Source organism: Aulostomus chinensis, chromosome 2 (genome assembly GCF_037954235.1).
Source record: "Aulostomus chinensis isolate RoL2024-O1b breed Wild chromosome 2, RoL_Achi_v1.0, whole genome shotgun sequence".
In the NCBI taxonomy this organism is placed as follows: domain Eukaryota; kingdom Metazoa; phylum Chordata; class Actinopteri; order Syngnathiformes; family Aulostomidae; genus Aulostomus; species Aulostomus chinensis.
The window spans coordinates 9992895-10016862 of NC_141321.1; the positions used below are offsets into that span (position 1 = coordinate 9992895).

General features: G+C 41.6%; 1 protein-coding gene across 10 annotated transcripts in view; it reads left to right on the plus strand.

Moving 5' to 3' along the window:
• neo1a (neogenin 1a) overlaps positions 1-23968 on the plus strand; it is a 151918-nt gene that overhangs the window by 52234 nt on the left and 75716 nt on the right. For 9 of the 10 annotated variants that reach the window (XM_086226920.1, XM_086226863.1, XM_086226929.1 and 6 more), the window contains exon 2: positions 658-982. In XM_086226920.1, coding sequence (XP_086083046.1) covers positions 658-982 — 325 coding nt within the window. The remainder of the gene's footprint in view (positions 1-657; positions 983-23968) is intronic. The other variant, XM_086226873.1, reaches the window with a different exon arrangement.

The following is a 23968-nucleotide window of genomic DNA, read 5'->3' on the forward strand; positions in this document are numbered from 1 at the left end:
TTGAAAACAAAGCGAGCTGCTAATTATCACAACAGTCTGCACATGTACATCAAGAAGGACAGCTGTGTGGCATGCTCCTTTTTAATGAAAGGCAGAGAGACTTCCCTGACTCATTAGCTGGCAAGTTTTTTGCATTTTGTTGTCATTTATTTTTTTTCTTTCTGTTGTGTAAAGACCTTTTAGTCTCTCTCTGTTTGCACCACAAATCATAACTTCAGCTTTTCCCTCATTCAACATGTTTTGGAGCTAGTATGTTTAACATACGCAGTGTGTTAACTAAGCCATTATTTTTTGGTGACACAGGTATATATATATGTATATTCATGTTTCCATCTGCATACATATGGTATGAATCTGCAAAATGTCTGATATTGGCAGGTGGGAGCATGTAGGAGCAATAGCAGTGGTCAGGGAATCGACCCTTGTGGTAATCCCTACATTTTATTTGAGACGTGCTAATATACAGCTGTTAATCGTGACAAGAGTCTTGACAGTAGAACTTAAAGAACCATGTTAGAAGGACCAAAAGCAATTTTCAGGATTTTTAATTTAAAGTCATTCACTTCTTGTTGGGGTTCAGGTTTAAAGGAGCCTGCTTTAAACATGTTGTCTAGAACATCCAGCTAAGTTTTCTTCATTCTCTATTTCGGCTCTCTCGCTTCAACAGTGCAACCCTTCAGCCCCTTCTGGTTCACAGTGGAGCCCCAGGACACTCTGGCCATTCGGGGCAACTCGGCACTGCTCAACTGTTCGGCACACAGCGATGCATCCATGCCAGCACGCATAGAGTGGAAGAAAGACGGCACCTTCTTGAGCCTGGTTTCAGATGAGCGACGACGTATACTCCCAGATGGCTCGCTGCTCTTCACCCATGTGGTTCACTCCAAGCACAACAAGCCTGATGAGGGCACCTACCAGTGTGTCGCCACCATCGAAAACCTGGGATCCATTTCCAGTCGCACGGCACGCCTCTTTGTTGCAGGTAAGAATGGCAAAGTTCTGTGAATTTGAAGATATTTGAAATACTGTTAATGTTCTAGCAGTAAATAGACTGACAGCTTGATAGTTGAACCTTGTTCAAAATGCAAATTGTTTTTCTTAGAAAGGCCTGGTTTAACTTTTGGTCATTTGCCAAATGAGGACTTGAGAGACTCTCCTACACACCAGTGGCAAACCTTCAGGGAATTCAATTGTTTTGATGTTTAACCTTTCCTAAGGACTCTTTGTTGTCTACATAGTGGCATAAATCAGCAAGACTTTGTGTGTTCACTGACAGCTGACTTCACATACTATACTTTCCCACAGTGCATCACATCTTTAAAGACCATGCTTTTTAGTGTAGGAGTGTCAATATACAGGAAAGAAAGTAGCTATATAAATTGCCAAGATGTACTCTGTTCATCCACATAAATCTGACAGTAAATTTTCAAGTGTTTTAAGACATTTGTCAAGCTGGCCACAGTAAAAAAAAAAAAAAGAAAAAAAAGAAAAAAAAGAGAGAGACAGAAAAAGATGAAAGATAAAACTAGAGCTGTCCTGAACATAATTTTTTGGACTTCCGTGTTTAGGTGTTAATTACCTGTGGATGATTGAAGCTTCATCCAAATCAACATTTAATAGAAAGCAGATCGCACTAACTGAGCAAACATTAGCCATAGAACTTTGGAGCAAGTGAGATGGCTCAGCAGTGACTTAGAGTTTTCAGGCGCTTAGCCAAACTCATAGTGGATTTATGATATGCCAGCCTCATTTGGCAGATCTGGCACTGGACTTTTTGAGGGTTGTCTCTGCAGATTTGAAAGTTATTCCTGTTACTTGACTTTTTCGACAACTTGCCTGTGTAATGTTCTTGGAAGCCTGGCTGTGGAGCGGTCACAGGTTTGCTTGCAGGTTCAGTGCATTGCTGGTGACCTCAGGTGAGACCTGCGACTCAAAAAACTATGATGTTTAAGCCCCATCTAAGAATATGTGCTATAATTCATGCTTAGTTGATTCCAAACAAAACTTGTGTCCCTGTATCCCATCTTCAAACTAAAATCAGGCCTTAATTAGCAAATGATTGGCTACCTGTTAGGACATCGGAAAGAAGGTTATTATAGTGAATGACAATACAAGCTTGTGTGTTGTTACTCATTCTTAATGGTGGCAAACATTTCCTGATGGAAACATCTCATGTTGTGGCTGATAAAAGCCCCAGGACATTCACCGGCTAACAGTGTCTTTATGACATTTAGTGCTGGACAGGGAGTATAAAGTGGATTTTTAGTCCATTTTCTGACTGAAACGACTGTAAAAAATTGCACACGTTCATTACAAGTGAACTGAAATGGTGAAGCTGCTGGCCAGAGAATGTAACAGTGGATCAGTGTCATTGTAACACCTAAAAAGCAGTGGTGATTGTGCAAATGTACAATCTTATATGCTATACTGATGTGGTGGGGCTCTTTAGTTGCTTTCTCTTGTTGATTATTTTCTTGCCCTTGAGTCGGCCTGCCAGCTATAGTTTTCCTTCACCTTGTAGAAGCCTGAATGCAGTGCCCTACTGGATAAATGCTTGGAAAAAGCTGTTTGTTTTTTTCTCTCTCCATTTCTAGCACTGCAATGTGACCTTGTTCCGTTTCAGAACAGCAAGTGACGTGGGATTATTAGGTGTTTTGAGCCAAGTCGTGCTCTGAAATTCAATTTGCAGCTGGAGGAGCCACAGAATGCTTTTACTTTGAGCTTTTTGCCTCAGTACTGCTCTGGCAGGGTTAAAGACGCTGGAGAGGCTTCTTGTTGACAAAAGGATCGTACAGTATTAGCCTGCTTGATACTGAGAACTAGTGAGGAGCTGCTATTGAGCTGATTCTGTTTCCTGTCAGAGGCTTTTGAACTACAAGTTAAAGATGCACTGTATTACTGTTGGATGTACAGAGAAGATCTCAGAAGTTAGTTTAACTGCATGTGCTATGTAATATGTTAACAGTTGTCTCAACTGAACAAAATAATAGATCATAATACTTCTTCTTTGTTGTACTTGTACAGTGTTTGTGAAGCTATGGAGTTCCTTGCTGTGATATCTTAAACATCAGTGGTCCAGGTTTGAGCTTACAGTGATCTAGTATTTGTAGTTGTTGTCACCGGTAGGAATGTTGTTTGCAAATAGAGACAGTTGGCACTTGCTAAATTCCCTAAACAGTGCACGGTTATCGCTGCCCAGTCAAATAATGTTAAAAAAAGTCCACACCTACCACACTTTTCCCATGTCATCGTTTACAATCACATTTGTTGGCCTGCCATTCTTTGAATTCTTTGAATTGTCTGTGTGTTGAGAGGTTTTGCTCTCTCAGGGTAAATTAAAAACTTTATTCAAGGACGGGCTTTGTTTTGTCAGTTGGCATGTAAGCAGTGTGTCAGCTTTGTCATCAAGCCACATGCCCACACACACACACACACACACACACACACACACACACACACACACACCCCGATCCGCTGTCGTACATAAACTGAAGTACGGGATATACAGCTGGAATTGTGTCACTGTTCAAGCAGGACTTATCAAACTTCTCAGCCTAGTGCCTCAAATTAATGATTCACATATCTGACTCACAACCCCAAAGTTGCACACACACTAATTTGACAAAACATGTACATTAATGGCAGTCAAAATTTAACCTAGTTGAGCTAAAATAGGTGATAGTAATCATTTTCAGTTTGATTTTCATAACTCACCTCTGTGTCTCTTGAATCCACTTGGGTCGTGACCCCCACAACCAGTAGTAATTTCAGGGGTTTTGCAACAGACCTGCCTATTCTGTATTATTATACTGTGCAACACTTGAAGTCAAATGTAGGTACAAGAGCACCAAGTTATAATATTCAATGATTTTTTAAAAATGGTCACAAGGTGCCTGGATAGTTGTAGTCTAGAGCCCTGCAATTGCATTTATGGTTTTTCATTTACACATACACACATACACGAGCGCTGATGTATCTGCAGCTGGCTGGCAGGTGGCCAATAAAAAGGTTAATTGCAGGGTAGTGAGAGCAGGCCATTAGGCCGCCATCAGACCCAGGAGTGATGGTGCGGGCCAGGGCAGAGTGGGCGCGACCTCTCTGATGTAATGACGCATTGAGTCACGGATGGCTAGTATGGCAGGGAGCATATCTGACATCTATCAGGGTAATATCTGGGATTGATTGCCAGGCGACGTGCCGCTCATTCTTCTCCACAGAACCTTCCCGCACATTGCTGCCATTGCCATAGTCTGTGTCCTGTGCTGCACCTCAGCTTCAGCCTCAACCTTTCTGTCAGTTGCTCACATAGCTTCACGACAAAGGTCACAGCTTCACATGAAAGTAGACTTCAATGATTTCTAGGTTCACTCATCATACTGGATACATATAAATATGGATTGAATGCAGTTCATACAAGAAAGCCCTTTAAAAAAAAAAAGTTCTGGGATCCCTTTCCTGTTAGATGTACAACATTGATCTAACTTTTACAGTGTAAACCCTCTGTTGTCACATTTTGGCACATAATCCTTGTATAAGCTAAACACCTAATCAATCCAATGGGGAAAATAACCCAAAAAAGGGACATTTTGAACACAGAATTTTGAAATGAGCACAAGTGTAGTCAAACATGCAGTTTCATAATAGGGATTAACAATTTATCTAACTATTATTGAACTTGCTGTGTGGCCAAGTGCAATATCCATATACCAGGTACTGCAGGAAGGTGTAAAATTATAAATAAAGCACTAAACTTCCCTTGAATCTGGAGATTATAAATGTGGCAAAGTGTTTGCTTGCTGCAGACCTCAGGAAAAGGAATGCACAGTGCCACTACGTTGATGAGTCATACATGTGTCGAAATAATCACATTATGATGTTTTGCATTTTGTACTTCCTACTTAATGATTCAAAAAGGATTCTTGAATTTGCATTGTTATGCAGCCTAATGAAATGAATATTTCATTGTAAAGCTCTGTTAGAGTATGCACACACACTACATACTGTATATCATTATTAAAAGAAGGGATTCTGGTTGTTGAAATATTTATTATTGTTCATATTCCCCAGCCTTGAGGCCACAGCTCTCCACCTCCTCATCTTTCCTCTTTGCACTTGCTTTGTCATCCAGTCTGTATGTTTTAGTCTCTGTGCGCACAGTCAGACATTGTGGAAACACACACGCACGCACGCACGCACACACACACACACACACACACACACACACACACACACACACACACAGAAAAAGAAGGGGGGTTGAAATCTTATGTATTCAAGTCCTGGTGAGAGAAAAGGCGGGGGAGAAAAATTATAGGGCAGAAAGGGAGCGAGTGGTGATAGCCAGGACACGGAGCGCGACGCGAGTAATGAGAACTCCCGTCGTAACTGTCTGCTTTCTCCCTCCTCCCACCGCTGTGCTTTGAACTCAGCCCACCATAAGAATCGCTTGAAGTGAGCCCCACCTCACAGCCACTTAAAAGGGAAACCCCCAATGAGGAAAAATTAATTTTGTCCTGTCTCTCCCCTACTGTCTGTTTTTTGTTTCATTCCTGACCCTCCATAACATGACAGTTCTCTATTCAAATATCCGCTTTTTGTTTTGTGTCTTTTCTCACTGTTTTCTTGCTCTCCCTCACCTACAGGCTACTGTGGCGTCTGACGATAACTAACTTATCACTTTGCTTTGCTATGTTTCGGTGAAATCCCATTTCTCTCTCTCTCTCTCTCTCTCTCTCTCTCTCTCACTCACACACACACGTGTACAAATTATAAATTCTTCATGTGTCATGTGTGTCGCCTCATATTTTAAGCATGCTCATCCTTTGATAGAGTTGGACACCCTTTGAAGGTATTAGGGGTGTCGCCAGATGCTTTAATCCCTTTTTTGATGTATTTTAATCTGTTGGGGTGGGGTGGGGGGGATTGAAGAGTTGTTGCACCCCCAAGGACATGACAGCTTCAAAATGTGAAAAAGGATGATTACGTCACAGAGAGCCCCTTTGTGTTATTGTTGAAGAGACTTTGTGGCACTCATAGTCAGATAATTATTGTGGGTGGGAATAAAATGTCAACTGCTCTTAAATGAGAGTGGGTGGTATCCAATTGTTTACTCAAATTTTACTGTTGCACAATATTAATAGCTAATAAACCTCTCGACCTACTCATGTGCCATACATTGATTCAATTCACAGGGGAAGTTACAAGCAGCGCCTCCTTTAGCCAACCAATGAGGAAAAACTAAACAAAAAACAGAAATAATATTTTGTGTGATACACATTGGTGATTTGTGCCTGTCACAGTAGCCTTGACCTTGGACCTCCAAAATCCTTTCAGTTCATTCTTGGGTCCCAGTGGACACCTTTGACAAATCATAGACCATGTCACAATGCCTCTTACCACCAGCGGTTGCCAGCATGAAGGCATAAAATGTTGGTGCAGAATTGATGCAACTCACCTGTGAAACCCCATTAAAACCCACTGATCAATGTAATACTTGCCAACTTTTTTGTTACATTCGTGAAGGTGCTGAGAACCCCTAAACACTCACAGACGGATGTTCTATCATTTTACACCAGCCCACAGGTAACTTGGTTTGCATGTTTTAAAAAAATGGTGGCCGCAGTCTCATCATTTCAGCCAATAGGAGCCTGTGTGTACAAATGAGCATCAGTGCTGGATGGTAGTTGAATGGCTCTTCCATTAGATCCTGAACTAATTTCGCTGATGAGTTACATATTTTAAATCCTAAAAAAAGATCCTATACAGTTATTGGGCCCTTGGGTGGAATAAGTTGTTAAGGAAGGTAACGCTCTTGACACGTTGCCATTTCTAAATACCCCAGTATACAGTATTAACCTCTCAGTTGTAGTGTTGAAGGTCCAGCCTGACCTGAACAGTTGTGCAGTCAAAAGAAACTGCCACCTGAAAGGCTGAAGTGGCTCTGAGGACACACAGAGGTGGCACCCAACCAGATGGTGTTTTACCACTCTCATATACTTGTTATGTGCTGCTAGATTTTACTTCTTATGGAGTTGGACACATTCATCCTTCTGGAGTGTTTCTGTCAGACTACCTAAGGAACACTTCTACAACCGCTCATCCTTTCTCACTCTTTCTCCCTTTGTTGTGTTCCTTTGGTGACTCACCCTCCCGACCTCCCTCCTTTTCTACCTTCTTTACTACCTCTTTCAGCCCTCCATTCTCTTTATTATCCTTTCAGTCCTCCACCTCTGCACTGCTCAAATGAACCCAGTGGCCTAAAGAAAGAGAGAGAGACACACACACACACACACACACACACACACACACACACACACACACACACACACACACACACACAAAAACTTGGACACAGTTTTCCACAGTGGCTGCACTCAAGCTATAAAGAGCCAAAATGGCGAACAAACAGTGATAAAACTCCAAAACAACAAATAAACATCTTCCTCACTCTCACAGGAACTTTAAGAAAGAAATTCGTAAACCATATTGTTGTTTCACTGTCAAAAATTAAATCTTTGGGTGTGTGTATGTAAATCTTGACTATATCAACATCAGGCTGACAAAATTTGACACATTTTTACACTAGTCGTGAACTGTAGGGCAGCACTTACAAATCAGTCTCCAGTAAATCCCAGCTCTGCAATTGAACTAACTTATTTAAAATCAGCCAAACCCAGCGCAATATGAGGGGCTTGCAAATTTTTGAAATTCTGTACCTCTGTTGCTAAAAGTAGTCAATTTCACTGCTAAAAGTTTGAAAACTTTGCATTTCTCATTGATGTGGGAGCCAGCATTTTCTAGAGGTGAAGTGAATTTCATGACTCTGTGTGACATGTCATGATCTCGAGTGTGAATGCATGTAAAAACAATGAAGAAAGCAAACCCGTCTAATTAACAACAAGATTTATACTATCCTACAATTGAAAGAGAATGCCGTTTGTGAAGCAGTGTGGTTAATTATATCAGTTTCATAATGGAACCACTGTTGGTTTGGGCTATTTTCAAACCATCGATGCTCTTTTTTTAACACAATGTTTTTTCCCCCCACAATTTAGAAAATAAAAAGAATTTGCTATTTCGTATCAAAGTCACAAAATTTGTTGCAACTTTTAAGGAAAGATGCTGCAAAATCAATCAAACTCAAATTTATCTCACACAATACACCTTCACAGCGCTCCTGAGATTCAATTCAGTGCTGCGAATTGAATTGAAGGCCTGCAGATCATAACCTCTTTAGGTTATATTCTTGACTTTCTTTACATTAAAGATTGTTCAGTGTTGTTTACCATTGTTTTGAGCTTAAAACACTCTGCCAGATGGTGAAAGCAATCTTTCTAGGGTTCAACCCATCTTTGTCTATTTCAGCTAGTTTAAGTGAAGCAACCCTGCTGTCTGTCCTGCTGTTTGCCAGTTAAAGAAAAGAAATCACCTTTTGTGGGACCTCGTAGATCCTGGTCAAATAAAAAGAAGACTCTTAGATCCCTGCTCATGGCTGCATCAGGAGTGGACAGTTTGCACATTGGCTTCCCCACTTATACCAGTAATGCAGTGCCTTGCTGCTGAGTGCGGGGGTCGATGCTTTGATGAATAGCCGTGACCCAGACGCAGGGTCAGGGTCACTCTGGTGTTCTACGATGCTGATTTCTATCTCCTGCACACATGAGGGATAGGAAGGCTGGTGCTCTTGTAGTCCACACAGCGCTAGTGAGGTGCATTTATCATATATTGGGCTGAAGAATGAGACATTCAGCACCCCTTGGAGCCCCAGTAATGAAAAAGATAAAAACTAAAAATGCTGTTAAAGAAAAGAAAAACTGTGTGGTCAAGCTGTTGTTGCAGAGATGAGGTTGCAGAACAGACAAACAAGACGAGGACACACGTAGAAAATATGATATGGGAAATCTTAGCTAAGGACAGAGCTGGAGGGAAAATCCATCTTTTTTCTCACTCTCTGGAGGACAGGAGAACAGTGTTGGTAGTCTGTTGGGGTTGAGGTAGATGGCACCCTCCCTTTTTGGTGTATTCCCTGATTGATGCAGTCCTCTGGGGAGGTGGAGGGGTTGATGGAGACAGCCCTATCTCTACTCTCCAGACACACAGGGCTAACTGTACGTGTGTATTGTGTGTGCATGGGAATGCATACCCAGCCGTTTCACTCTTTGTATATTTCCAGAATACTTCAGCTGAATGTGGCATGTCTTTAAACATGAGCTTGGTTGTGATTGCTAACTAAAATATCAGCTCCATTGCAGGGTTGTCTTTTCGCAGGTCTTCTGCTTCGGTGTGGGCTCTTAGTGTTGTTGTGATGCTTTTGGCTTTGTTGAATTTGAATATAAAGATGCACACAAACACGTGACTGTGACATGAAAGACAATGAAGTTTCTCAGTGTCCTTGAAAAGTGCAGTTTTTCAAACAGACCAGTGATATCAGTGTGTAACTTACCACTTTTACCCTTGTACAGCCCAGATCTTCCCACTGTTCATTTAGATCAGAACCTTAAAAACAGGTTTTGAGAGGACTACAGGACCAGAGTTTGGTCAAACCCTTAGTGTTGGTCCGTGTGATGACTGACGGGCCCAGCTCATTGGGGCCAGGGGTTGACTACACCCTACCTCCGTTGTAGTCCATGATGAACCTGAACCGTGGTATGATTCGTTTGCAGTTTTTGATAGAGAGGGGATATAGGATCAGGAATATTGGAATTGTGTGCCGATGTTGATGTTGTTCACGGATTGGCAGATTTCATGAACAGATTGGGTGTGGCAAAGATGGTGCCAAACTGGGTACTGATCCAGATTTTATTCCGTAGCTTGTGCTGGACCATGGCACCTCTGTAATGTAACATGAGACACATCAATGCACATTTCTTTGGAGTAGATTTAAATTAGAAGCTTTTTGTAAATTAAAAAAAAAAATATTATTCCTCTTCAGTGAGAAGTGCTGTGTGGTTTAGTGCCTCAATATGTCACTTTAAACATAATGTCAACGAAAACAATATGAATGATACCAAAGAAAAAAACAGCTCTACTCTAATTACATCTGTGTTCTTGGAGAATTGCAACAGGAAAGTAACTTACTGCATTTTGTGTTTGTAAAGTAACAAAAGATAGGAAGCCGTCCAGACTTTCAGGTTTGAAAACAAATTGAGGACACCAGGCAACCCATGTGGACCTGTTCACTCAAACAACAACACTACGCTGAATGTACCTGAGAGTAGTAAAGTCAGGTGTAAATTTTCTGAACAGATTTTTCACACTGTTACATAAGAGACAGGGACGGCACGGTGGTGCAGTGGTTAGCACTGTCCCCTCAGGGCAAGAAGGTTCCAGGTTCCAGTCCCGGCTCCATCACAGGATCTTTCTGTGTGAGTCTCCATGTTCTCCATGTTCCTGTGTGGGTTCTCTCTGGTACTCCAGCTTCCTCCCACAGTCCAAAGACATCAAGAGGGGTCGAGGCTGATTGATACTCTAAATTGACCGTAGGTGTGACTGTGAGTGTGAATGGTTGTCTGTCTCTATGTGTTGGCCCTGTGATGGACTGGTGACCTGTCCAGGGTGAACCCCGCCTCTCGCCCGAAAGCCACTGGGATAGGCTCCACCCCCCTGTGACCCATAACAGGAGAAGCGGAAGAAAATGAATGGATGGATGGACATAAGAGACATTTACTTCTCTACAATTGAGCTGCCTTTAGCATTTCAAATAATTGTCCAATTGAACTTTCCATCCTGCAATAAATGTGCACTAATGAGGGTGATAACTGACTGGTGCAATCAGCACATAAAGATTTTATACATATGACTTTCCCGACTTGTGCTAGTGTTGTGTGTTCTCCAGCACTCCAGACAGACATCCAGCACTGTGAAACGTCTATGTAATTTGAGTGTATCCTCAGATGTGTGTGAGGCATCTGCACATCAGTGATGATTCTTCATAGCTCAAGGCTTTTCCACACAACCTTGGAGAGTTCCCTTCAATGTTCTCATTTTTACTTTGGACCTGAAGGATAGAGTAATGGCTTCAGTAAGAATTTGGCTGCCAGCGTGACATGTTGATTAGTCTGAGTATTTTGTCTTTTGTGCATGTCTTTCTCAAAAGAGTTGCCTGTAAGTGAGAAGCAAAATCTGGAGGTCTCATGCAATATTAAATTGTCCCTCAATAGCTGCTGTTGTTTGGGGATATACTTCCAAAATATGTGAACACTTCTGGAGACAGAACTCACCAGAGATTTTTCAAATATGTCAAATGACACATGAAGATCCTTTACTCCAGACAAGTTGAATAAACAGTCAGGCATCACATTAAGCTTGGATGATGTTTCATACCAGCTAAATTAGTTCTGTCCTCATGCAGTGACCTATTAAAACACACACGTGCCCCAAATCAGAGAATTGAAAAACATTTAGGCCACATTACCCTAACCCTACCTCGGACAAATGGTTACCATGTGAAGCAGACTGATCTGATAATTGGGAGTTGCACATAATAGGAAATGTGTTAATCTCTTACTTTATTGGCATACATTTTTACTGTGATGTGCAAACCCACACCTTGTTGAGAAAAGGAGAACAACTAAAAATGACAAAAGTGAAATGCGTGTACCATCGTTAGTGTTTCAAGCGTGAAGTTAGTCTTGGGTATCAGCATTGGATGTGGGGCACTTTTAAGAGTAGAGTAACAGGCTGTCAAAAAAACAAAAGGATATAGGCAAATTACAAAAGGAGGGCCCAGCATGCAGTGTGAATGCATCCTAAATGAATGGGGATTTTGAAGTTACAGGAAATGCATGGCCAAATATTTCCTAAAATGTCTTCTCTCTTTGGCTCCTTTCATGCCTCAAGTCAAGTCAATTTTATTTTTACAGTACAGCGCCAAATTACAACAAAAGTTATCTCATGACACTGTAACCACAACACACTGTAACCACATCAGGTGAGTACTACGATACGGTAGTAGAACCACTCAGAGAAGAGAAGGCATCTCTTAAATAAACAATGATCTGTACTCCTATGTGGACTTCTCACTGTGGATGTGCGGCAAGGTTTACACTCAAGACAAAAAAAAAACGAGTGTGCGGTGGTGTTACTAGCTGGGGAGAACCTCATTCAAATCTGTGAAAAGTTTTGCTGCGGACAATCTCTCACGTCCATATATCTGCATTTAAAAAAAAAAGAGGAAAAAAAAAAGAGGCCAGACTGCACTTGAGAGCATTTGTTTATCCTCCCCTCCCTCATTGACATTCAGCATCCATGTCTCCTTCATTGCGGTGTCACTGATAGAGATGGACGGAGCAGTGTGCTCATCCACGTTGCCCTTTCATCTCCAAATGCCCGTCCGAGCGAGCATGCATGAGGCAATTTGGGGTTTTCGTATTAAAATGTCCCCATGTTTCAAAGCTAAATTGGGCTTCACAGGACTGTTGATCCTTGAAAGAGACTCAGGTTTTTTGACGGTTCCCGTAGGGAAATCTTTTCAAACACACCTCTGTGTTCATCAGGCACACTGTGCGAGTAGAAAAAGCCTGAGTGGGGGAAAGTTTTTAGCTAGATTTTATTCAAGGCAACTTGTCGTGACATCTGAAAGAAGATAAAAAGAACATATTCAGATTTGTGTTTTCATTGGCCTCACAGCCCTGAAGCCCTTGTGTTTTTGGCTGTTTCCTGGAGCATTGTCACCAGATGATGGTGAGCATATAATCATTTTTTTCCTCTATGATGAGATGATCTGTTTTGTGAGTAAAATGTGTGATACCAGGGTGTCAGGGACAATTTGGTTTTGCTGCTCTAGATGTAAATAAAATATGTTTGAACTGAATATCTTACTCTGCTTGGCTTGTCCCGGGTATGCGACCGTGAGCGTTTCATTGCACATTCTACACCGAGAGAACACATCGTCTTGTGCACAGATGGGGTGAACTGAAGAAGCTGAAGTTAGTTTCTTATGCTTGAGGGATCAGTGTTATTTCAATCAGTTTTTTGCAGGTTTCTGTAAGCATTGATGGTATTATGATGGCAGTGGCTTTGCTCTCAAAAGGGTACACTCAAGGTGTGATAGTTGACACCTCAAAAAGCATTTCCTTGTGCTTTCACTCAGTTCCCATCTCATGCCTTCTCTTCTAGATGGCTGAATTTCACTTTATCAAGAACGCGTCTTGGTGAATAACAAGGGGAACCAGTGGTTACTAACGTTTGCAATTTTGTTAAAATACGGTCCCGTTTTTTTCATACATTTTTATTTTACCAAGAAACCCTCAAATCTTTCCAGACAATAATATCAGAGTACATTTGTATTTATTTTGTTACTTTTTAGCTCAGTCAGAGTCTGTCAGAGCTAACATGAGGGGAAAAATGGCTTTTTAAGTGGGTAGACTGACGGGTGGTGCCAAGTGTTTTTGTGCATGCTGCAGGGCGACAAGGATCAAAATAAAAGAGCAGGAATGAATGGGGCACCATATTCATGTGGAATAAAGGCTGTATGGGAAACTGTTGGGTGCCGTTCAGGACTGTTTGAGCACAGACTCAGTCTTTATGTGCAGAGGCATGACATATGTGATGCAGGTGCTAGACTTGTTTGAGCAGGGGGGATTTGTGAAAAAGAAGAGCCTGTGATAAACAAGGGAGATGGAGAGCAAGAGAATCTTGTCACGTCAATGAGTAATTCAACAACATAGAAAATATTAAGGTTTGTGTGTGTGCATGCGTGTGTGTGTGTGTGCGTGCGTTAAAGATGCATGGATCAGCTGTGACGCCATCAAAGTTGCATGTTAGCATCGGCCATCCACCTGCCACCCAAATGTTGACCGATGTAGCGAATGTACACAAGGTGTCTGTGCCTGAACATCTTCTAGAGCATTTGCATCCCAGACAGCTATGTTCAAAGATATGCTCTTAGAATACAGAAGTTTAAGTTTCTATAGCAACGTCTGGTTCTCTACATGAACATAAAACACACAGTTCAAAATCAGAAGATTGCAGCTGCTCTGAAAGCCTAAGAATATTGTATCGTCTGGGAAGGTGGTGGAAGGCTTTAAGATGGAAATGAACACCGTTGAAAAGGGGAAGCAGAAAAGTGAGGTTAACGTAACCACCTCATTAAAACTGTTACAGGAGTTACTCTGAACAAAAATAACCCCGCTGGTGCAATAGACTGTAATGAAGAGAGAGGAATCTTGTATCACTAAAGACAAACGTGAAAGAGCCAGCATCGTATCAAGAGACTGCGCTGCTGAAAAAGCCCACCACAAATACAATGTTTCACAATACTGCACCTCCAGGAAAAAATGAGACGCTGTAAAAGAAAACACCAAAGGAAATGTCCATGGGCATGGACTCCACCGCTGTATTGACTGAGCAGCGCGTTGATTTCAGCAAAAACAAACCCTGTGTTTCAGTGTCTTAAGCTGTCAGATGAACACTTCGTAAAATATCATATGAAGGGCAATATTTCAACAATTTATTATGGAATGAGATGAAACCATAATTAAAGGCAAACTCTGTTGATGCTGCAGACGTGCGTCACACACCGGTAACATTACAGGAAGCAGAGTGGCTTTGCTCTCATCTCTCTTCACATTTTACAGAATTTAATTAGTATTTTCCTCATTACTGATGGGTTATTTTACCACCCATGACCCATCCATTATTAATCAGAGTTTCTGTGAACCGGCTGACCCTAACAGGTGGATGTTACTACAGTCTATGCATCTCTAACGTGCATCCTCCTTTGACTGCGCCGCCCTGAACTATGTGTGTAACGGCCCTGGGGAGCATCTTCAGACGCACCTTGCAGTGCCTTCATGGCTTCATGATGGTGGAAGTGAGCTGCGGAAGTGTCAAATCTGGTTTAGTGGTTGCATGGCAGTGTGCACACAAGCATGATCTTAGCGTGTGAGCGCTGACTTGAATCTGATGAGGCTTGATGGATGACACTGAGAAAAGATTGAGGCTCATGACATTCGTCTGGAGGCGCCCTTCAAATGATGTGAGCTATTATAGAATTGTTTGCATCCTGAACTGCAATTTGAGTGCACACATGTTTATTTGTGTGCACATTCTTCTAAGCTGACTGAATAGCATGTTTCAAGGTCAGTGATAAAGATCCCCTGATGTTTATACACATACACACACACACACACACACACACACACACACACACACACACACACACTAAGCACTAGAACATGTCTTCTATTCCACACCCTTCTGCTTTTATCATCTACTTCACTCTTAAGCTTTCTTTTAATGCAGCAATTGTAAATTTTCATTCATTATTTATGCCTATTATCCTGTACCAGGGTCGAGTGGAGCCGGACAAGTCCCCAGTACAGCACAGGGCTGTTTAGAACCATTCACACTCACATTCACACCTTCTGGCAATTTGGTCTGTGGGAGGACGCTATAGAACCTACAATAACTCCATCTAATTCATACGAAGTAGCTCTACTACATTAAAACACCATTCAGTTCTAAGGTGGGAATCTAGGCCCCTCACCATGAGTTTCAGATTCAGAGACATATTTAATGAAAAAATGATGCATTCAGATGTCAGATTTATATTCATGTTTTATTTTCTCACCCTCATGGAAGTCCCAAGTCCTTCATATGCAAGATTTAAGGTTGTTCAGTGTCCCCCGAAACATTTTCTTTTCCTGCTGAAAAACACAAAGCACACTGGGGAACGTACCAACCTGAAAACACTGTGGAGGTACAGCGTTTGGTTGCTATGATACAGAATGTCCGGAGAAGGAAAAAGTGCCAGCAGAAGGTACCTCTTCCCTCCTGGCTTTGCTCTGGGTGAAATGACTGAATCCAGAGGGAAGGAAGATGATCTGCTGGTTTGTGTGGGATCATGAAAAGTTATTTTGTTTTTGGGGTAAAGAAATGAGTACAACCATCTGGTTCAAGCACTCTTCTGTTGCTGTTCAGCACTCATACATGATGTGATGGAATTACCTCTGGCATTTGTCCTACCCCTCCTAAACTGTGATTGGACAACTGGGTAAAGAGCAACAGTGACTGGTGCCTTTTTTTTTTTTTTTTTTTAACCATCAGTTTGTGGCATTAGTGTAAAAATACCACACTGTCAGACTCTCTGCTCTGTCACATCATTCCCATTAGAGTTGTGTGATTGATTAGGTCGCCTTCAATGTCTCTTTGTCTTCCCCGATAATCATGATATGGTTTTAATAACTTTGTATTCAGTGTTGCCCTTTAATCAGCCACAATAAGTCAACAGTCTACCTGTTAGCGTTGTGTCATCATGGGCCTCAGGGGGCTGAATGATTCTGTATGAGCAGTGTGCTCTCTCAATATTTGATGTCTGTGTTTGCTGTGGGTTGTTTATTCGGTATTATGTGAGGCATCTGCGTCTTACCAGACATGGCTAATGAACTTTGAAAATGTCTTCCCATCATGTCCCATCCCCAGCTGAAATATGAGCCGCCTGTTACTGATGCTCACTGAAGCGGCCCAGAATAATGTCACGTCACCAAGGAAAGGAGAGATAAAGACCTCAACACATCTCTGATGTTTAGGCTCTTCACTGATTATAGAGTAGAATGTATAGAATAGTATCGTGGCATATATCTGCTACATTGACTTGCCAGATAAATAAACGAATGCTGTGTACCTTCTAACCTCTTTTTAATCTGTCTTTCTTCAGCAGTCTCAGCTCCACACAGTTGTTCAAACTGAGCTGAGAGTTTATTTCATGAAACTTGAACCTCTCATCATGTTAATCCTAATGTAAATGTGTAGAGCTTCAGGGTTTGTATTAGAATACTCAAACTAAGGACTCAATTTTGACAATTTTTGCTTATGTTTGAATATTTTTGTCTTGAAAGCCAAAGGGAAGGGTGGGGAATGGCTAACTGACATTAATTTGCCACACTGTCACACCCTGAGACTAGGTAAATGATGATGAATGTCCCTGGCCGCGTTGAGTGGCTCGCCACCCTACAGCTGTGGCTCCAGAAACATCTGCTGCCCACAGACATGTCACACACACACACGCACACCTTCACATTCATGCCAACACAGGCGTTCATCATCCTCAGTCTTCTGGCGAGAGGAGAATCTCTCGTCAGTGTGCAACTTTCACTTTGAAGGACAATTTTTGTTTGAATTCAGGAGTCAAGCTGCAGCTTTTTGTAGCGTGTTTGACTGCCGGTGCTTCTGATGCACATTTCATTACCAGCAATAAACCAAACACACATTATTCTGTGAATGTCAGCTCCAAACTCTTGACAGTGAGATGTGTTGGAAAACTGTCTATATATGAACAATCCTCTTTAAGCACGGCTCACTTCTAATCTGTAATGAGGCAGGTTTTTTTTTCCCTCTGCCTTGCCTTCATTGGCGTATAATTTGACACACACCCACACATTTCAAAGAGAAGTTCAACATTCTGCTGAGGAGTCAAGCTGATGAACGGTTGTAGTGTTGGTCACAGTTAAGAAGCTGTCATAAATTCATAGCTCTGTAGAAAGTGATCTCTTTCATCCCTCTCCGTCACACTATCTGCTGCTAAAAGTTAGACGTTTACATGATAAAGTTAGAGGACTGTGGGATGTTGTTGCTTTGTTCTTGAGTCATATCCTGCTGAAGCACTGGTTTTACTTTGAAGATGATTTCTTCACTGATTTCCTGATTTTTCTTCTCTTGGAATTTGTGAGACTGTTGGGACAACCTTTGTGTGCATGCTTTGCTGCAGGAGTAGTTTGGTACTTTCATAGTTAAATTCATCAACCTGGAAAATTAAGAGAGTAGATCTATCAACTCCTGAAAATGGTCCTGTGCTCTAATAATTAACACGAGTTATAATACATATGAATGGTGACGATGACATGGATAAAAGTCAAACACACAAGTGACGGTGGTGAGAGTTACAGTAACTTTTTACGCTTATGTTAGGTGAGAGATGAACAATAACATTTGAAAATATTTGTATCTGAGAAATATTGATTATTTGTATAACATATCAGGATCAGTCTGATGACTGACTGTCCGCTTCCCAATGTTTATGATGAAAAAAAAATCTATATATGTTAGGGCTGTAATCTCCCAGTCGACTCGTCTATTTATTAGTCAATACGTTCTGGTTCGACCAAAAATCTGATTCGTCATTTTTTTGCCACGTTTATTTCATCAGGAGGAAAGTACCAAGTGCTAATGGGGGTGTTTTTAAAGCACCCCTGTTTCACAGATAACAATCTATCTTTGAACACCCCCCCTTATTTTGCTATTTTGGACTAGCCCAACCTGCTAGACACAGACGGACTAAAGAGTACTAGAAGGCCAACGTCTGGTAGTTTGATGAATGGATATTAAATTTTGACGGTTTCATTTAAAGTCAGTCCTCGTCCACCATGTCAAAGACATCTTTCAATTGTTGGTCACATAAAGCTAAAACACAAATTTGAAAACATGCATTTATTTCATCACTAAATGAAAAAATCACAAGAATTAGCAAGGGTATGAATAATTTTGAGGACGACTGTATGTATATGTATGTGTGTATGTATACATTTGTAGATATACATGTGTATGTATATATGTATGTGTATGTATATATATGTGTGTATACTGTATATACATATATGTGTGTATGTATGTCTATACTGTATAGATATGTGTGTATGTATGTGTGTATATATATGTATATATATACACACACACACACACAGATACAGTATATATGATTGTACACTTCAAAAGTTGGAAAAAAGAAAATGGCTACTTTTAAAAATTTGCTATGTTAGCGTGTGTTCAGTACGTATAAAACATGAACATCTTGTATTGTTTGTACAAAGATGACTGTGTGTGTGTGTGTGTGTGTGTGTGCGTGCGCACGTGCTAAGAGATGTTTTGCTGAAGAGACAGAGCAAAACACTACAGATCTTTTTTGCAATTTGAAAACTGGGAGAATAATTTTTGGTCAGAATATAAAGGGTGAGACCACCACAGTCGAGGTAATTAATGGGAAACACTGCTCTCCTTCCCTGTTCTCCTGTCTCTTCCCCACACTCCATCATTCCTCTGAGAACCAGGCTCCATTTTCCTCTGGCCCTAACCTCCATCCATCTCATTTCCAGACTGGCCTCTCTTGCTAGGCTGGAGCATAAGCAGAGCAACAGGGCCGGCGATAGCATCTACAGATGTGCTGCCAGCATCCTCAGATAAGAACCAGCAGCAGCATGCCCCTCTCTAGCAAACAATAGAGCTCCCACTGAAATGTGTGGAGGGAGGGGTGATGGGAATGGGTGGAGACTGAGTGAAAGCGACTTGGAAGATTCATGCAGGGAATGAGAAAGAGGCAGCACAGTTGCAGGGGAGAGGCAGAAAAATAGTCAATAGAGGTGGATGGTGCAGTGGTAAGGGAGGAGATCCCTTCAGTTCCTATCTGTGCCCATCAACAGCAGGACGGGGGTGGGGGTGGGGGGTGGGGTCTTTGCCTTTATCTAGATGGCCTGTTGAGCTGCTGGAGGGTTACTTTATTCCAATGGAGGGTTAGGGGCATTGCTCAGGGCCTCAAGGAAACAATCACTTGACAGGCGAGGACAGGCTAGTGATAGCCACTCTTTTTGGCACCTGTGTTGTGTTTGATTGACAACTCCGTCATAATCCGGGGGAAGGGGGAGGGGGGGCCTTCCATTTGCATCCTTTGTTAACTCTCCTTTCTCTGCTAAGAAGGCGAAGGAAAAGCGGAAGGTGAGACAGAATGAGCAAACGGATGTACGGTCGTTGTGCCAGCACATTTATCTAGGCTGGTGTAATGGGAGCAGCCGCTGTCTCCCATGGCAACGACCTCTGTGGAAGGTCGGCTTTGAAATGGGCCAAGAATGAGCTAAATTTCCTGTGATAAAATAAGACACCTTAACATGATTAAGGGCCCTAATGCAATCAGTATTGTTTCAGCTACAACTCAATTACCTGTAATGAACAAGGCCTATTTCCTCTGTAGGGCGATAGCTGGGCCGGAGGATGGAGCAGGTGAAGGCTCATGGGAAGCACATGAGTTGGTGGTTACCCCGGAGTAACACTGACTCACATACTGAGCATCATTCCCAGCTTTAGATTCCAACACACACCTCAGCTTCCTCATAACATTCCAGCAGAGCTGAAGCAATTAGCAGATTTATTGATTAGCTGATAGATAAAAGTATTCTGCAAAAAAAGGCAATTATTTGCTTATCGATGAGGTCATATTTTCATCAGAGCCTCTCAGATGCGAAAGCTAAACGAATAACTTGGAGGTTTGAATAATGGCCAGGCGAAACAGTACATTTGAATCACTTCATGTTCTGGGACATAATGATTCGCATTTTTCACAATTTTCCAACATTTTCATTTTTAATGAAAATAATTATTTGCAGCTCTACATCTTAGGACTTGTTAATTAAAATTACATTATTCATCATTTCACTGTGACACCTCAAAAGTTGACAAATGACCCCCTGCTGTGTGGGTGTGGTTACTGGCTGGCTAGTGCTGTGTGTGTGTGTGTGTGTGAGGGAGAGACAGAGAAGAGAGAGAGGAGGAGATTCTGCAGAAACTCATAGGTTTCTGTGGTACTGCTCGTTATAACAGCGGATGTGTGACATTTTGTTCAGAGTGTGCAACACCACTCAATGGACATTGGACATGAATCACAGCACTTACAGCGAACAACCAAAGACCAAAAAGTCAGTTTTTTGAAAAGGCAACCTGTTGGAATTGTAGCCATGGTAAAGTGTTCTTGAGCAGCTCCGTCAAGGATTTAGTGCAAATTACATGTGTTCATTGCTCTTGGAACAAAGTAAAATGTATACTTATCACCCCTGGGAGCCTGTAATTCTCCTGAAAAGGAAGACGGTTGGACTCTTCCAGTAGTGGGTGGTCAGTTCTCGACAAGATTGATTGTGCCTGATGCAGAAGACTTTTGTTGATTTCTCAAGGTTCCTGGGGGGGGTATTTTAGTATTAATTATCACTCTCAGTTCTCCTGTAGATAACCTTCCTGTATCAGGGTAAAGGTGTTTGAGGAAAACGTCTTAGATGAATAGTGTGCACAACAATAATAGCTTGTATCAGCCCCCCCTCTGTCAATCAGTTACAGTAAAAAAGCTTGAATACATTTTTCCACTTTAGGTAATTTAAATGGTTGACATGTCTAAGAAAACATAAATTTATCAATGAAAATTCAGTTATTGATGATTTTTAAGAGGGCTGTTTGATTTCCTTCCCTCGGATGTTCCCATGGCAACTGACCTGGCCCCGTCATGTATCAGTCTCCATCCATCACATCCATGAGCCTCCTTGTAGTCTCTTGTCTGTCTGTTCCCTCCACAGCCAATCAGGGGCTGTCAGAGTGCCAACTGTGCCAGCACCGCATCCTGATGTGCAATTTCCCATCGTGACACAAGTGATTGTGATTTCATTGCAGTCTGATCTGCTCTGTTTTTCCTGCAAACCTGTGTAAACAGAGAGCATTTTGGCAGAAATCAGACAGGCAGCTTGTCACAAGTCAACATTCGCAGTGGAGAGGGGATTTTTTTAGTCTTCGAAAGTGCATGTCCTTGTTGAAAGGGTGAGAAATGCTGCTGAACTCTGTAAGAAGCGGCTTCTCACCTCAGTTGTTCTCTAAACAGCAGCTGCGCCCCAGGGCCCATCTGCTGATAGTCATAAATGTTTAGAAGGACATTCTTTGCAGAACATCTGGTGTGTACCCAGAGTGGTTTATCAGATAGAAAATACTCTATCTAATGGAGGTGGAAAACCCTGCAGAGCTAGCTTATCACTTCTTAAAGGGGTCTGTTGGCTAAAGTTCTCTGCACTCCTGCAGGTTTCTGTTTGTGATGTGTTTCTGTACTGACCGTCCTCTACCATCATACTTTTTAGGTTGTCATATGGGAAATGTAACAATAGGAATTTGTGTCACTCGGGGGCACCAGCTGCCTCTGAGAGGTTTTACTGTATTCTCTTAGGGCACTGACAGGCTACAAGGTCAGGATATGTTCTTTCTATCATCTCTTGCTCCAAGAGCCATTTTTACAGACCAGTAGATAAAATAAACCCCTGTCTGAGGCCAACTCCTCTGGAATGCCACCCATCCATCTTCCGTCTGTCCCTCTGATGTGTGTGCACAACCCACACAGTTCCAGTGTGTATGATTTTGTGGCTGCAATTGTTCTGCACACATATCATTGGGTGCAAAACTACTGATTTAACAGCAAGCTTTTCCAGCTGTTCTGCTGGTTCGCTTTCTTCATGACATGTTTCAGTCCTCAGAAGGGTTATTGCTTCTATTTTTAACCATGTTGTAAACCTGCATGCGTGCTTTCTGTTCTGTGGAACATACACAAATTAATCACGATCTGAATGTGGATTTAGAGGATTTCCGTATGCTGAAACATCTTTGTTCATCAGTGAAAAAACAAATATGTTGTGATGACATTGTCAGCCTGCTCATTTCTATATTTTGGCAGTCTGCTCATAATTCCTATAGGCTCAGTTTCTGCCTCGTTATTACAGTCATTAATTTAAACTTGCAGATATTTATGTTCACATTTCTATGTTGGTGTTTTCATATGAAGGGGTAGTCGCCTCGTAAATTGGTCACACCACCTTCGCAGTTAGCATTTCTTAATCCCCCACTATTTCAAAAATCAAAATCCTCTTGGCTTGAGAAAATAAGAAGTCATACAGCGGTTTTCATCTGACATGTAGAACTTCATTAGGCGAAAGCCCCTCCCCTTAATGACCTCAGCTGCATTAGAGATGGAAGAATCTTTTTTTATGCGTTCCATAAACCCTGAAGTGACTTTATTAAGACAGATGACACTGAGCTGAGGCAGTCTTGGCTTGGAGTGAAAGTGTTTGTGTGTTTGAGTGGGTCTCTGCAAAGGAAACAATGTAAGTGTACATTTTGTATGCATCAGATCAGGGGTGCAATGAATCATTCATTATCAATTAACCTGACATTTCTTTGTAATAAACAGTATGTTTTAGGTTTAAAAAAATGTTCCACACAACTTCTCTACAACATCATCAAATATCTCATGTCTGAATGTAAAAATGCAAATATGTCTTATTTATTAATGAGGCAGCTACTCCCAAACTTGAGAATGCCACTGGCCAGTTTTCAGAGCTTCATCGGTGAGGTTTATTTCCTTTTTGCTGCCTGTCTGAACACTTTTGACCCAACATCGAAACACAAAATGAGTTGGCCTACTGCCTTTGAAATAAAATCTAAACCTTGAAATTGGATGGTTAATACTCAAATAAGTCAAGATTTTAAGCTTTAATCCAGCATTACAAGACCTCTGAAGCTAAATATCTTCCACAATCCTCACAGCTTTGGCAGGGGAAGTCTGTATTCCAACAAAGATGTGTGGATTTAAAATTGGACGTATTAGGTCCGGTTTATTAGTTATACCTGTGCAACTTCACAATAGTGTACTGCTGTTGCTCCTCTTTTGAATTGCTTTAAGTTGTATGAGCTTGACTAACAGATGGGTAACAAATAAGTAGTTTCCATAACAACAAAATATAAAGAAGGTATGAACATTTTTCTTGCTTTAAGTAAGAGTATCGTGGCTGAACAGGATGACTTGCTGTAGTGTAGGAAGCTCCTAGAAATCTCCCATGAAGCTCAGAGAGCTTCAATTAAGGAATCTTTTATCACATAGGCTACAGCTGGCCTTCAAGTTTGCATGAATGGAAAGAGGCTGAGAGCAGACGAAGGCACAGTACAAATTGTGCTGGGGGGGTTTACAGCTGGGAAATTCTTTTAAATCCTGCCTCTGCATATAATTTTGAAAGGCAGTATATGGAACCCACCCACTCCCCCACTCACTTAGAGCTTCAAATTTTCACAGCTATTGAGTGGATTTATTCCCTTTCTTTATCTGTGTCAGATCTATCAGATCCTCTGCTCTTTGTGCTGCTGTGAAAAAATACATAAGGTCATAAATGCACCAGGAGTAAGATTGTGA